At 59.5% G+C, this 15,338-nt stretch overlaps 2 protein-coding genes across 45 annotated transcripts in view; one reads left to right on the forward strand and one right to left on the reverse strand.

Moving 5' to 3' along the window:
• DHX30 (DExH-box helicase 30) overlaps positions 1–8,786 on the forward strand; it is a 30,431-nt gene extending 21,645 nt beyond the window's left edge. For 7 of the 10 annotated variants that reach the window (XM_045492770.1, XM_045492772.1, XM_045492774.1 and 4 more), the window contains 15 exons: positions 213–514; positions 1,012–1,132; positions 1,859–2,008; positions 4,193–4,345; positions 4,651–5,487; positions 5,764–5,839; positions 5,926–6,030; positions 6,289–6,464; positions 6,711–6,917; positions 7,011–7,092; positions 7,169–7,362; positions 7,490–7,936; positions 8,028–8,131; positions 8,212–8,351; positions 8,460–8,786. In XM_045492770.1, the coding sequence (XP_045348726.1) occupies positions 213–514; positions 1,012–1,132; positions 1,859–2,008; positions 4,193–4,345; positions 4,651–5,487; positions 5,764–5,839; positions 5,926–6,030; positions 6,289–6,464; positions 6,711–6,917; positions 7,011–7,092; positions 7,169–7,362; positions 7,490–7,936; positions 8,028–8,131; positions 8,212–8,351; positions 8,460–8,713 (3,348 nt within the window). In that variant the 3' untranslated portion in view covers positions 8,714–8,786. The remainder of the gene's footprint in view (positions 1–212; positions 515–1,011; positions 1,133–1,858; positions 2,009–4,192; positions 4,346–4,650; positions 5,488–5,763; positions 5,840–5,925; positions 6,031–6,288; positions 6,465–6,710; positions 6,918–7,010; positions 7,093–7,168; positions 7,363–7,489; positions 7,937–8,027; positions 8,132–8,211; positions 8,352–8,459) is intronic. The other 3 variants (XM_045492775.1, XM_045492780.1, XM_045492777.1) reach the window with 1 other exon arrangement.
• Positions 8,787–9,336: 550 nt separating this feature from the next.
• The window catches only part of MAP4 (microtubule associated protein 4), a 198,103-nt gene continuing 192,101 nt past the window's right edge, over positions 9,337–15,338 (reverse strand). For 28 of the 35 annotated variants that reach the window (XM_045492755.1, XM_045492767.1, XM_045492763.1 and 25 more), the window contains 3 exons: positions 13,873–13,985; positions 11,785–11,974; positions 9,337–11,657 (listed from right to left, as the gene is read on the reverse strand). In XM_045492755.1, the coding sequence (XP_045348711.1) occupies positions 11,650–11,657; positions 11,785–11,974; positions 13,873–13,985 (311 nt within the window). In that variant the 3' untranslated portion in view covers positions 9,337–11,649. The remainder of the gene's footprint in view (positions 11,658–11,784; positions 11,975–13,872; positions 13,986–15,338) is intronic. The other 7 variants (XM_045492754.1, XM_045492750.1, XM_045492756.1 and 4 more) reach the window with 4 other exon arrangements.

Genomic DNA, 15,338 nt, shown 5'->3' on the forward strand with positions numbered 1-15,338 from the left:
CTTAACCGACTGAGCCACCCAGGCACCCTCAGTGCTGGACATGTTAAGGGCCCTCTTGATGTCTAGTCCTGGACCTAGGGCTGAAGCAGGCAGACAGGTACAAAGGGGCTTGGCTCCTGCATAGGGGACTTTTAGTGTAAGGGAGCAGGTTCTGGGCGGACTGAGGTGTGAGAATGGACCCTCACGACATGCCTTTTGCCCCCACCCCCCAGGGCTGGGGCCTGCTGGGTCCCCGAAACGAGCTGTTTGATGCAGCCAAATATCGTGTGCTAGCCGATCGCTTTGGCTCTCCGGCTGACAGCTGGTGGCGCCCAGAACCCACCATGCCACCTACTTCCTGGCGGCAGCTGAATCCCGAGAGCATCCGGCCAGGGGGACCTGGGGGCCTGTCCCGCTCCTTGGGCCGGGAGGAAGAGGAGGATGAGGAGGAAGAGCTAGAAGAGGGGACCATTGATGTCACCGACTTCCTGTCCATGGCCCAGCAGGACTCCCACACCCCACTCAGGGACTCGAGGTAGAGCTGGACGTGGGGGATGCAGGGAAGCTGGCTGCGCCTTGACGTGGGGTTGGGAGATGTTCCCTGGGAGCCTTCTCGGAGATGGGAGGGCCCCCGCTACACCTCAGCCTGTGAGTCCCATTGTTCATTGGTACATCTGCCATTCCTGGGGAAAGCGGTCTTGTACGGCGTGGCTGGGCTCGTGCAAAACGGCAGCGTGGACCCTCCATCCAGCTCACACTTGGGTCCCGCCAAGTCCCAGCCACTACTCTGCCCCTGGGCCCCTGCCCCCTGTCCTCAATTATCCGTTTGGGGAAACTGAGGGAGCGTCAGTCATGCTGTGTTTCTGAGAGGATCACATGCTGAGCGAAGATGCCTGGCCTGCCATCTTTTCCATGCCTCCTTGCTGCCTGTTGCACCACTGCAGTGTCCTACCCCCGTGGGCCTCAGAGCCTGAGGGGAAATTGGCCTGGGAAGAGATAGAGCTTTTTCACCTAAACTTTTGGTCCTCCCAGGGGGGGTTCCTTTGAAATGACAGACGACGACAGTGCTATTAGGGCTCTGACCCAGTTTCCACTTCCCAAGAACCTTCTGGCCAAAGTGATTCAGATAGCAACATCGTCCTCCACAGCTAAGGTGAGTTGGGTATCCTGGAGTGTGTGGGGTGGGGAGCTGGCTTGGTTGCGTGTGCTTTTCCCCGGGGCCGGGTCGGAGGGAAGCTACAGGTATGTGTGATGGTGGAGAATACCTGTACCTTCAGCCCGTACCTAGGCCAGTCAGGGGTCTGGGGTTCTTGGCCTGTGAGGAGTGTGAAGCAGCCAGGACGGAATAGACATCGGTGTAGGAGCTCCGGGTGGGCTGGTGCCGTGGGAGCCGGAGACCCAAGCTTGGTCCAGGGTGGCTGGGAGGAGTGGGGTGTGTGTGGCGCTGTCTTGCTGAGGCATGAATTTCATCTCTGTGGCCGGGCTCAGGGCTTTAGTAAACACAGCTTCTCTCTAGGGGTAAGGCCTTCACGCACCCCCAGGATGTGCCTGGTTCTGGCTCATGCCGACTGCTCACCCCACAGCTGCCACCCTCCCTGTTGTCTTCAAAGGTGCTGAGAGCACACTAGGCTAGGAGGGTGGGTGGCGGCATTGTCCAGAGGCTGTCTTCTCTGAAACCATAGGATGGCCAGAGAAGCCAGCCCAGGCCTAGGGATCTGCAGCCCTAGAGGGGCTTCCTTCTGCCTGTACATTGGCCCATCTCGCGTGGCTGATGTTTGGCACCTGCTAAGATGGGGGTTAATTCCATGACTGGGTTCCTTGGCATTCTGAGGATGCATTCTCTGTCTTTCCGTAATCATCTCTCTTGCCTTCCGCGTAGAACCTCATGCAGTTTCATACTGTGGGCACCAAGACCAAGCTGTCTACCCTCACTCTGCTTTGGCCCTGTCCTATGACCTTTGTCGCCAAAGGGCGCCGCAAAGCGGAGGCTGAGAATAAGGCAGCAGCCCTGGCCTGCAAGAAACTGAAGGTGAGTCCAGGCGGGTCCGTGGTGTGAGGCATGGGAGATCTTAGAGCTCCCCTACCCTTGGCAAATTGGCCCAAGTCTCCAGGAAATGAAACCCACCACACTAGACCTTTGAAAGCCTGAGCACAATAGCATCTGGTGTCCGAGCCTTGCTTCTCTGACCACATGACTGCTGTTTCTAGGAATCCCTCACTCTCTCAGAAGGTGCTTTGCCTGCGAGCTCAGCCTTTTTGGTGTTGTTGCCCAAAGCCGGGTGAAGCTGGGAGGGGACGTGCCTGTTGCTGTGAACAGCAAAAAGCAGGAGGAATGGTGCTGTGCCGAGCGGCAGGCTTGGCGTCTAGAGAGATCTTAGTTATCTGGGCTTTGTGGGCGAAACGAGTAATAAGATGTTCATGTGGGATGGAGATTGGAGATTCATTTAACCCCAAGGTGTGCACAGTGGGGCCTCCAGTGGGCAGTTCCCTTGGAGAGGCCTCGGAGGCCAGCTGTGCCCAGCAGTGGGAGCCATCGCTACTGTGCCTGCTGGAGAAGTGGGGGATCTGAACCCACGTCAGTACAGGTTTAGGTTTTTTTGTTTTTTTTAATTTTTAAAAAAATGTTTATTTTTGAGAGAGAGCATGAGTGGGGGAGGGCAGAGAGAGGGGGAGACAGAATCTGAAGCAGGCTCCAGGCTCTGAGCTGTCAGCACAGAGCCTGACGTGGGGCTTGAACTCCCGAACCGCGAGATCATGACCTGAGCTGCATTTGGACGCTTAACCGACTGAGGCACCAGGTACCCCAGTACAGGTTTAGTTTGCAGAGGAAGAGAGCAAGGAGGGCCTGCTTTGCTCTGGTCAGATATACCGTTGGTGTGTGTTCGGCTCTGGGAACCCCGTTTTCGAATGAGAGCCCAGAGAATAGGAGAGGGAGAGATACAGATGCCTGTGGCTCAGGAGACCAAACCGGGGCTAACCGGTAGAACTTTGCAGAGGTCTGAATTTTAACTTGACAGACACAGGTACTGAGGATCAGGAGGCTCTCGGCATGGGACAGCCCTGTCTCGGAAAGGAGCCGGCTCCTGGTTGGCAGCGGTGCTCCCGCTGCTGGCCACTTGTCAGAGGCCACAGGTAAACTCTCAGGCCTTTCCTGGAGTGAGGTGGCCGAGTTGGTCCAGGGATTAGATCCTTGTTTTTTTTTTTTTTTAATTTTTTTTTTTTTTTTTCAACGTTTATTTATTTTTGGGACAGAGAGAGACAGAGCATGAACGGGGGAGGGGCAGAGAGAGAGGGAGACACAGAATCGGAAACAGGCTCCAGGCTCCGAGCCATCAGCCCAGAGCCCGACGCGGGGCTCGAACTCACGGACCGCGAGATCGTGACCTGGCTGAAGTCGGACACTTAACCGACTGCGCCACCCAGGCGCCCCTAGATCCTTGTTTTTGAGACCTGACGGGAGGCCAGAAGAAAGGGATCAGGCCCTGTGGGGGCAGGCTTGAAGGAGGGAATATTTGATCTGAGCTTCAGAGGGCGAGTAGAATCCTGGTGTTACAGGTGACGGGAACACGAGACTAGGGAAAAAGACTGGTTTTGCACACTTGCCTGAAGTGTTGGGATGCCTTGTTTTATGTCTGATGAGGTGGCTTTGGACATGTAGGGAAATAAGATGCAGTGTTTATTGAGTTGTATGAGTAGACATTTCCAAGAAATTCTGTGTACATTCATGTAAAGGGGTCACAGATAGAAAGGGTATTGTGGAGACGGGGTAGGGCGGCAGCTGGAACGGAAAGGTCGTAGGGGTGTGGGGTGTGCTTTGGAGGCAGTGAACACAGAGGGTGCTCGTGAGGTCGTGATGGGGTCATTAAGGGCCTGGCCTGCCTGGCTGAGATGTCCATGTTGGGAATTCATAGAGGTGAGATTGGGCTGTTGTGGGGCCCCTGGCTGCTCAAGGAGAACTTTCTGAGGGGTATTCCTCTCGGGCAGGTCCAGTCTTACTTTTCTTGAATTGATTTTTACTAGTTTTGGGGCAGGGGTGAAGAGTTACATTTTCCTGGAATTCCTCTTTTCTGCGCAACATCCATTTAAAAGCAAAACCTCTTAGGAAAGAGGTTGCTCTGCACAATTTCTCTCAAGCTTCTGAGCCTGTCTGGGCCCGTTCTGGAGAGGCAGGGGCGTAGATCAACCTGTAGTGTCCCCCCTTCCCCCCCTGCAGAGCCTGGGCCTGGTGGACCGCAACAACGAGCCGCTCACCCACGCCATGTATAACCTGGCCTCCTTGCGTGAGCTGGGTGAGACCCAGCGCCGGCCGTGTACCATCCAGGTGCCTGAGCCCATCCTCCGCAAGATAGAAACCTTCCTGAACCATGTAAGGAGAACCCCTTCTGCAACCCGCCCCCCACCCCCACCTCAGTCTTCCCTGCACTGAGTCTCTACCTGCAACCGGCAGGAGTGCCTCCCCGTTTTCCCTGAGGAGGTTGGAGTGTGGGAGCACCCGTGCCCTGAGTAGCCCAGTCCTGCCCACGAGAGTCCTTGGGCAGTCGTGTACTGAGTTCGCAGGCCGGCGGGCTGGGCCATGGCATCTGGCCCAGGTGAATTGTGTGGCAGGGCTTGTGAGTGAATGAGGAAGAAGGTATCTGTCTCACCATTTTGCTTGCTTCTCCCATCCTGTAGTACCCTGTGGATAGTTCATGGATCACCCCAGAACTCCGGCTGCAGAGTGATGACGTCTTGCCCTTGGGCAAGGACTCGGGGCCCCTGAGTGACCCTATCACAGGCAAGCCCTACGTGCCCCTGTCAGAAGCAGAGGAGGTCCGTCTGAGCCAGAACTTGCTGGAGCTGTGGCGGCGGCGAGGGCCAGTCTGGCAGGAGGCCCCCCAGCTCCCTGTGGACCCGCATCGGGACACAATCCTCAATGCCATTGAGCAGCACCCGGTGGTGGTCATCTCTGGGGACACGGGCTGCGGAAAGACCACACGCATCCCCCAGCTGCTGCTAGAGCGCTATGTGACCGAGGGCCGCGGTGCCCGCTGCAACGTGATCATCACCCAGCCGCGCCGCATCTCCGCTGTGTCGGTGGCACAGCGGGTCAGCCACGAACTGGGCCCCTCTCTGCGCCGGAACGTGGGCTTCCAGGTGCGGTTGGAAAGCAAGCCCCCGGCCCGAGGCGGGGCCTTGCTCTTCTGCACCGTGGGCATCCTGCTGCGGAAGCTGCAGAGCAACCCCAGCCTGGAGGGCGTGAGCCATGTCATCGTGGACGAGGTCCATGAGCGGGACGTGAATACAGACTTCCTGCTTATTTTGCTCAAGGGCCTGCAGCGGCTCAACCCGGCCCTGCGGCTGGTGCTCATGAGCGCCACGGGCGATAACGAGCGCTTCTCCCGCTACTTTGGTGGCTGCCCTGTCATCAAGGTGCCAGGCTTCATGTACCCCGTCAAGGAGCACTACCTGGAGGACATTCTGGCCAAGCTGGGCAAGCACCAGTACCCGCACCGGCACCGGCACCACGAGGTGAGGGGACGTGCCTGCCCCAGCCCTCCCCGGCCTTCCCTCTGGATTCCCCTCCTCCCTGTCCCTGTGGCTTGGTGGCCTAGGGTGAGTTAATGCTCCCGAGCTTGTTTCCTTGATAGAAATGAAATGATTGGGGGGGTGGCAGGAGGGGGGCTTCTGGGCAAGGGTGTGGTGAGGGTTGGAGGTGACAGGTTGAGTGCCTGGGCCTCACTGAGTCACAGAGTGACTGTGTCCTTCTCTGGGGCTGTGACTGTGGCCTGTCTTCCCCCAACCTAGTCTGAGGATGAATGTGCACTTGACTTGGACCTCGTGACGGACCTGGTTCTGCACATTGATGCCCGAGGGGAACCAGGTGGGTGCTTTCCCCTCTGCCCCGGCCCCACCCTGACCTCCACCTGCCGGAGAGTGACAGCTCATGCCTGCAGGGCCCCTTTACAGGTGGGATCCTCTGCTTCCTGCCTGGGTGGCAGGAGATCAAAGGAGTGCAGCAACGCCTTCAGGAGGCCCTGGGCATGCACGAGAGCAAGTACCTGATCCTGCCAGGTGAGAGCATGCATGTGAGGCCTTCTGCCCTCACACACCAGTCTTGCCCTCTGTCCTGGGGACTGACCCAACTGGGACTCGAGGGGCCTGGGTTTCTGACCAGGCCGCCCTAATTTTGTTGGTTTTTCTACTTTTACTGGGCGTATTCTTGATCTGGGCCTCAGTTTCATCAAAATGGGGTCAAAATCCTTGCCCTGTGCCCTCATCACAGGGAGCAGGAGCAGTGCCCATAACCAGCGTGTTCTTGCTGCCCACCAGTGCACTCCAACATCCCCATGATGGACCAGAAGGCCATATTTCAGCAGCCGCCAGTTGGGGTGCGCAAGATCGTCTTGGCCACCAATATCGCGGAGACCTCAATTACAGTCAATGACATTGTGCACGTGGTGGACAGCGGTCTGCACAAGGAGGAACGCTATGACCTGAAGACCAAGGTGGCACCCATCTCCTGGGCCTAGCCAGCCCCTGGGGGAAGAACGACAAGTTCCGAGGTGGCCCCCAGCCCAGATGGGCCTTGGAGCTGCCCCGTGTGTCTGGAGGAAGCCACACTCATGGGCTCTCGGTGTCCCTGTTGTGGGGGGGACCATTGAGGGGTTAAGTGAGGTGAAGGCCAGACGTGGGGGAGCACTGAGGAAGGCGCGTTGGCATCTGTGTCGCCTCTCACCCACCCCCTCCCCCAGGTGTCCTGCCTGGAGACTGTGTGGGTGTCACGAGCCAATGTGATCCAGCGCCGGGGCCGGGCAGGCCGCTGCCAGTCAGGCTTTGCCTACCACCTATTCCCACGGAGCCGGCTGGAGAAAATGGTCCCTTTCCAAGTGCCGGAGATTCTGCGCACGCCCCTTGAGAACCTGGTGCTACAAGCCAAAATCCACATGCCCGAGAAGACGGTGCGCCGGAGGTGGGGCTGGGCATGGGCTGGACGTGGTCAAGCGTGGGCGGGACTCGGGCTCATGGCAGGCTCTGGCCGCTTCTTGCTGCAGGCAGTGGAATTCCTTTCCAAGGCTGTGGACAGTCCGAACATTAAGGCAGTGGATGAGGCCGTAATCTTGCTCCAGGAGATCGGTGAGTGTGGCGGGGCCGGCCCGGCGGGGGTCACGGCATGGCTCTCATGGGCGATTCTGATGCCGAACTGTTGCAGGAGTGCTGGACCAGCGGGAGTACCTGACCACCCTGGGGCAGCGCCTGGCCCATATCTCCACCGACCCCCGGCTGGCCAAGGCCATAGTGCTGGCTGCCATCTTCCGCTGCCTGCACCCACTGCTGGTGGTCGTTTCCTGCCTCACCCGGGACCCCTTCAGCAGTAGCCTGCAGAACCGGGCGGAGGTGGACAAGGTCAGACCCAGCCCCGTCCCGTGTGGCCCTTTGCTCCTCCTCTCGGCCCACCCCCACCTTCTGTCCTGAGGCGGCCACCGCCAGCCCTCCCCCTGTGACCCTGGCACACCCTCCCACTGCCTCCCAGGTGAAGGCGCTGTTGAGCCACGACAGTGGCAGCGACCACCTGGCCTTCGTGCGGGCCGTGGCCGGCTGGGAGGAGGTGCTGCGCTGGCAGGACCGCAGCTCCCGGGAGAACTACCTGGAGGAGAACCTGCTGTACGCACCCAGCCTGCGCTTCATCCACGGTCAGTGGGCTTCACCCCGTCTCCAGCCCCTCCCGGCCCACACCCCCCTGGCTGAGGCACCACGGAGCGTGTCGTCCCCCAGCCTCGTGGCTTCGGGGGCCGCAGGCTCACCCGCCCCCAACTCCCCAGGACTCATCAAGCAGTTCTCAGAGAACATTTATGAGGCTTTCCTGGTGGGAAAGCCCTCGGACTGCACCCTGGCTTCTGCCCAGTGCAACGAGTACAGTGAGGAGGAGGAGCTGGTGAAGGGCGTACTGATGGCCGGCCTCTACCCCAACCTCATCCAGGTGCTGCCTCGGGGCGGGCCCGGGGGGCCTCGGCCTCCGCGGATTCATCCGTGGCTTCTTGCTCAGCCGGTCTTTTCTTTCATCCTTGCAGGTGAGGCAGGGCAAGGTGACCCGGCAGGGCAAGTTCAAGCCCAACAGCGTCACATACAGGACCAAATCAGGCAACATCTTGCTGCATAAGTCGACCATCAACAGGTGGGAGGCAGGCAGGGCAGGGGAGGAGCAGTGGGCGTGCTCCCTAGGAGGGCAGCCTCACCCAGCCCTGTGTTCCTCAGGGAGGCCACGCGGCTCCGGAGCCGATGGCTGACGTACTTCATGGCCGTCAAGTCCAATGGCAGCGTCTTCGTCCGGGACTCCTCCCAGGTGCACCCGCTGGCCGTGCTGCTGCTGACAGACGGGGACGTCCACATACGTGGTGGGTGCCAGCACACCCCCACCCCCACCCCCATTGCGGCTCGGGCCGGTCTGTATCCACCGGGGCCTGGCCTCACCCTAGCCCTCTGCCGCCTCCTCCCTCCCCCAGATGATGGGCGCCGGGCCACCATCTCCCTGAGTGACAGTGACCTGCTGAGGCTGGAGGGGGATTCCCGCACCGTGCGGCTGCTGAGGGAGCTGCGCCGGGCCCTGGGCCGCATGGTGGAGCGGAGCCTGCGCAGTGAGCTGGCCGCACTCCCGCCCGGCGTGCAGCAGGAGCACGGGCAGCTGCTCGCCCTGCTGGCGGAGCTGTTGCGTGGGCCCTGTGGCAGCTTTGACGTGCGCAAGACAGCCGATGACTGAGCCCCGTGTCTGCTGGGGCTGTGTACAGAGTGCAAATGTTTATTTAAAATAAAGTTCTATTTATCCCTTGTGAGCATTGCTCTCCGCTGGGGGCTCCTCTCTCAGGGCCCCAGCACCCCCTGCTTCCCAAACTCCCGCTTATTGCGAGGCTGAGGTCACGGGAGGGAGGGGCTTAGCTGGTGTGGGGCCTGCGTCCCAGGGGCCTGCCTGGTCCTACAGCTGCTTCCGCGCCCACGTGGCAGGCAGCCTGTTTGCACCATCCCTGCCTTTGCGGGTTGGGACAGCAGGTGTTGAGCATGCACTCACTCACGTCTCCCTCTCCGGGCCAGTGGTACGTGCGCAGCGCGTGTCCTCGTGGAATCTGGCTGCCACCTCCCAGCCCCAAGCAGAATTGGGAGAGAAGTTCTTCAGGCAGCTAAGGGCACCTGAACCTTAACCCTCAAGGGGCCTCGGGTTGTGTGGCAGCCCTGCCACAAGCTGGGACTTCCCCTTGGTCGCATCCACAAATTCACAGATGAGAGGCTACGGTCGTCAAGACTGCACGGTGCACACATCAGTCTCCCGATACAAGGCGACGGGCTAGCGGAGACCAATGAGGACACACAGAGGATACAGGGCCTGCGTGGTGGGACATCACGAGCTTTATTTACTCTTGAAATCGGTACAACGGAATCACAGATTGACACAGGCAATAGCTGAGCCATAAGCAAACCGGAAGTACAGAAATGTCACACCCCCAAACGGCTGCAGGTAGTAACAGCTCACAGGGGCCTCTGGTCCCCAGCTGTCAGGGCAGCCTTCTCAGCTTCTCTGGCTTGGGGGACACTTCAAGGGAGCTGGGACAAGACCACCCCTCAGAAAAACGACCACTCCAGCCCACCTAGAGAGCGCTCTACTAGGGTCACCTCTCCTACCCCTACCTGTGGACCCAGAGCCAGTTGTCAACCTCAGCATCCGTGTGGGCCTGGAACTAACACAAAGAGGGCACAGGTACCTTCGGGCCCTGCACTGTCTACTGCTTCATTCTGCCGCTTCCTCCTGCTGACAAAACACGGGTGCCCCAATGTCCTTGGCACAAAGCATTCTTCAGTCTTTGGCTCGGGGAACACTTTCTCCACAGGCCCCCCCACGGTATGTGCTTGGGGAGCTGGGGATATGGCGTCAAACCTCCCCAAGGAAAATGCTACCTCAGAAGTGGGAGAACCTGCTGGCCCAGATGCCCTCCCTCTACACGGAGATCAAATCTGAACCTAAGTCAAGAGCCCCTACCTTCTCAGCGGGAGCAGCGGCGGGGAAGACGAGGGGCCGAGTCTGGGGCCACCTCCTCGGGGCAAGTCTGCACTGCAGAAAATGCTCTTCCGGAGGAGAAGCCCTGGGAGACTCCCCGGCCATTTCACTACAAACTGTTACATTTTAATCCTTTATTAGAAACCATGCAAACTTTAATACAAAAAAAAAAAAAATACAAGTGCAATAAGAATCTTCCGTGTCAATACAATTCCCGGGATTTCTCATCATTGCAGCCATCCCCATCCCAAGACCGGCCCTGGCTGGGACGCCCCTCCATAGGCTGGCCTTGCCTCTCCCCACTCTCCAGTCAGGCTGTAAGGGAAGGGAGGTGGCCTGTCTCATGCTTTTATTTTTAAATTTCCATACCCGATTCCCCATCATCCACATGAGTTCTGGACATCTGGGGCACCCCAGTCACTGAGGGCTCTAGTGTCCTAGGCCTGCAAGCCTGGAGAACTTTGACCTCCACAGCCCTTCCCTATTTCTCCGGCCCCGAGCTTATATCTCCCACTAGATCCCAGGGAATGAGACAGATAGAGATACCAAAACCAGCCTCTTGGTTAGAAAAGAAAAGCAGCATACACACAAAATACCAGAACAACCAGTCCACGCTCTGACCAGCCCCTAGTGTGCCCTATGCTCACCAGGCCACAGCCCCTGCATCTCACCCACCCTGCCCACACACTCTGGGGCCCCAAGCTGCCCAGGCCAAGGCAGCCCCCGATGCCTGACCTCCCGGCTGGAGGCTTAAGGATGTCCCCTCCCCATTTCCTTTAACACCTACTGAGAACTTTCATTTAGACATGGCTTCAACCTGCAAAACTCCTCTACCAGTTTTTAGGTTATTAAAAAAAAAAAAAAGGATAAAACAAGAGAAAGGGAAGTGTGGCAGCAGCTAGGCAGGTACAGGAAGCAGCGGGGACAGGCAGAACCAACCCCTAACTAACTTGGGGCAGGGCAGCAAGAGGCACCTGGCCCCACCTGCGTGGTGGGCACCACTGTGGGGTCAAGGAGAGAGGCGGTGGCTTAGTGGGCTCCAGGGGATGTAGGCAGCACCCTGCCACCACGTGGCCATCCACTTCCACTCTTCCCTCCAGGTGGACCCGGCGAGGAGGGCGGGTATGTCAGTTTCTCTTGGGTTTGGTCCGAAAAACCCAAAGACAAGGTTGGAATCTGGATCCCCCCCTCCTAGATCCCACAAGATCCCAAGTTGGCCTCCCCACCCCATTCACCTCCCAACCTCGTCTACGGAGCAGTGAGCAATGATGGGACAGGAAGGAAGCAAGGAGCTGGGCCCAGGGCAGGGACTGGAGGAGGTCTGGGGGCGGGCCTACTGCCATGGGCAAGCAAGGCAGGGGGATGGGGCGGGGGCCCAGAGGACTGCCCAGCACCCAAGCCGTGTGGGGTCTATAGAGCAGCCCGGGTGAGGGAGCCAAGGGCCCGGGTGCCTGAGCTGGGGCCGCCAGGGAAGTGGGGGGGGCGGGAGACAATGTCAGCCCCATGGTCGGTGCGGGCCCTGGCGTTTGCCCGGAACGTCAGCCTGTAGGTCTCAATCTGCAGTGACACGGGAGGAGGGAAGGGAGGGGGGAACAAGGGACACAAGAGGAGGAACACAGGGGACGGAAGACGAGACCAGAATGTCATCATTAGATGCCTGGAAAATAAAAGGTTGCTTGGTTAAAATTTAGGCCATACTCTAGTCAAAAAAAAAAAAAGGAGTTTCAATTTGCAAACAGTGGCAGGGCCCCCGGCTGGCCCTCAGGCCAAGCCCAGCCACTTACTTGTCTCCTGGATCTGGCTGTCCAAGGTCTGGGCCTCCCTTTGGTCACCACCCCCTGCCAGGGTGGGGTGGCCACTGAGGCCACTGGCTGAAGTGGGGGCGCCAGCTTCGGGCGCTGCCTCAGGGCTGGCCAGCTCCTCCCCAGCGGGGGGGCCCGGACACGGAGGGGCCTCGCTGCCACCGCCCTCAGTCTACAATGAAACAGTGGGGGAGACAGTGTAGGGTCAGTCGGGGAGGAGGTGGGATGGGTGATGGTGGGTTTTACACACAGCCCCTCCCTGCCCCCTGCCCACCCCCCATCCCTCCCCGGCCACTGGATTTAGGCACAGTCATCTGGAGACTCTAGACCACATACTCCCCACCCCTACTCTGCCTGTGAGAGGACCCCTGGCTTGGGCGGCCAGTGTAGGACAAGAACACAGCCTCGGGCCCAGCGTGCAGCCTGGCTAGTGACACACCCTGGGGGGCTCCTCTGTGGAGTGCACGGTTTCATGCGGTCTTTCTGAGGGGAGAGGTGCAGGCTTCTCAGCAAGGCCAACACCAAACAGCCGTGACATCTGATCACTGGCAAAAACCCTGGGAACGATCTCTAGACAGCGGGTCTGGAATCGGTCGGGAAGCGGGGGTGCTGCAGGCCAGTTAAGGAGCTCTGGGAGCTGGGAGTCAGTTCCCAAGGGGTGCAGCTCACCACCTCGGACCGGACCGATGAGTCCCAGACCACACCCACCAGAGAGCGGGTGCTAAAGGGGTTCTCTTGGGAACTCATGAGCCCTGCCTGCTCATCTACCCCTCCCCAGACACCGAGACCTCTTCTGTGCGGGGCACCCTTCCAGAGCCTGGGGACACAGAGGAGGGAGGAAGGGGTCCAGGGAGGGGGGACCAGGGAGACTTCGGGGCCTGCAGGACTTTGCGGGAGGAGGATGGGGTGGACAGAAGAGGGGAGGCCAGTGGGAGGCCACCCGTGCCCCGGAACACCCAAAAGGTGGCAATGGAAGACTCTACAGTGGTTTCTAATCAGAACAGTGAAGGAGACGGGCCTCTGTATCAGAAAGACAATTCCAGAAATAATTAAAGGAGATGATGTGAAGAAAAAAAAGAACTTAAGACGTGGGGTCAGAAAGGTGCAGGTGTAAACCCTGGTCTACATGTACTTGCCATGTGGCTTTGGACTAGCGACTACATCCGAGTTAGGGCCCCCGGAGGACAGACTGGGGAGTGGCTCCTCAAAGGTATGGAGGCGTGGACTGGGAGCCTGTGACAGAGCCAGGACCCCACACATTCACAGAAGCCAGTCAGGCCTTGAACCGGAGCACCGAGGGAAGGAGGGAAGAGGGGACAGAGGCTGGGCTAGGCATCAGATGCAGAAGTGAAGGCCCCAGCCGCTGCTCTCGTGTCCCTCTCCCTGGCTCACCTTCCCCTGAGCAGCTGCAGCTGTGGTCATGCACAGAAGCCTGCAAGGTGCCGCCTCCTGTGTCCCCCCCAACCGCCCAACACAGAACAAAGGACAGACAACATCTTGGCACACAAAGGTCTCACAGTGCCATGGAAGGAGGGAGGGAGGGAAGGAGACAGGGAGGGAAGGGAGGAGAGGCCCAGCCAGTCCAGAGGATGGGAAGTCCTGCCCACCTGAGCCCTGGCCATGGCAGTCCCTCTAGAGGCAGATGTCACCAGGAGTTGCAAATGTGGCATCCTGCTCCCAGCAGGCCCAGAATGGAGCCCGGCATGGAGCCTGGACCCCCTCATGAGGTAGCTGGGGAGAACCGTGCTTTGTGGGAGTCTGTGCCCCAGCCCATAGTCCCCTTGGAAATGGCTGAGATGGGCTCAAAAAGTAAGGAGGGCCATGGCTGTTAGGAGAGGTTCTGTCTCCAGCTGGACAGGTGAGAGGCAGCTGGGTTGGGGCCTCTTTACCTCTCCTGCCTCACTCAGGACTGATGAAGGACACTGGGAAAACACAATGGTGTGGGTGACACAAGACTCCTGAAGATACTGAGGGGCGGTGACAGGCGCCCAGTACCTGGGACCCAGACTCCGGCTGCATAACCCCTCCCACCCGGCCCAAGCCGTGTCCCCCTGGTGACCCACTCACTACCTTCACGGCACCTCCTGCAGGCAGGTGTCCCACATTATCGAGGGATCCCACCTTCGCCTGGGCCTTCTCCTTGAAGTTCAACTTTTGACTTTCAATCTTGACATCTCCTCCACCTGGTACCAAAATACAACCGGTCACATAGGCAAAGCCAGGCGGTAGGACCAGGAATCCTAGCTGGGCCGAGGACTGGCTATGTGCCCAATACAGAAATGGGGAACGTGGCTCTGAGCACAGAGGAGGAGGAAAGGACAGTGGACATGTTTGTCATACAGGGCTAGTCTTCTCAAAGTTGGGCTGACAGTCTGCATCCGGCCAGCGGCAACACCTCCACAGAGAAGAAAGGCACCCTCAGCACCACCGCAGGCCCGCAGCACAGCCTCCAGCCAACCCTCTAAAGGCGCCGAGATGGTGTCTGCTTCGGGTTCTCTAGCCAACGTCACGACCCCCTGACTGGGTGGCGCAGGGCGCCCCGCTTCCGTGCAGTGCAGGAACGCCCTGTCCGGCAGGGTCAGGACCCTTGTTTTACAGCCGCCAGAGTGGGTGCTGGACAAGAGGAGTGACTTGCCCAAAGTCACCGCCAGGCTGGCGATGGCCAGAGGTAGGGTGGCGGCGGAGTCTGTCTGTGCTGCTGCATGAGCCACACTGTAGTGAAGAGAAGGCAAATGGAAAGAGGCTTCTCTGTCGTGGAGGAAAAGGAGGAGAGGTGGGAGTAGTCCCGGCACCGAACTGAGAAAGGACAGGCACGGACCAGACCAGCCCCGGGGCCCAGCGCGCTCGGGCGGCCAGTGCACAAGGGCGAGGTTCAGGGCTCACGGCCACAGTGTGGCCGCAGGGTGTGGGGCTGCCCTGCTCTCCCAGGCCCACCCCTCTGGAGGCCCGTCTCCTCAGCCGCGTCACAAACCAGAGCACCCGGCTTTGTGCCAAGTTGGCCGGCTGTCCTACACTCCTGCCCACCCCTCCCCACCGCCGAAACACCCAGCCCCGGGGTCAGTCAGCGGCACTGGGGAAGGTGGCATCGCGCAAGAGTGGATTTTCCAGATTAAAGGGGGGAGATGAGGTGAGTTAAGGGCCAAACTGTTCTGACCCTTTTAAACAGAACACATTCTGCCGAGAGTTCCTTGCCTTCACCTTAAGTGGCCCCTGGCGCCTGACCTCCAAGGAGCCAGATCTGCCAGCCACGTGCCTGCCGCTGCAGGGAAAGTGCCCTAGCCCTGGTCTACTGTCACCCAGAACCAGGACACGCGGCTGTAGGGGATGACAGTGGAGGTGGGAGCACGCCGCCAGGAGGAAGTCACACCACCCCAGCAGCAAGACCCTCACCCGTGGCCCTGGGCAGCGCTACCCAACGACTCTGTCCTGCAGGAGCTCACAGCTGGTGTGTCACTGCCTGGGAATATCTGCCGCCCGCAGTCGAACGGCGCCCCCTGCACTGGCTCCCGGCGCGCTAATAGGGGTGCGGTGATGCC

The sequence above is a fragment of the Leopardus geoffroyi genome, chromosome A2, assembly GCF_018350155.1.
Source record: "Leopardus geoffroyi isolate Oge1 chromosome A2, O.geoffroyi_Oge1_pat1.0, whole genome shotgun sequence".
NCBI lineage: Eukaryota > Metazoa > Chordata > Mammalia > Carnivora > Felidae > Leopardus > Leopardus geoffroyi.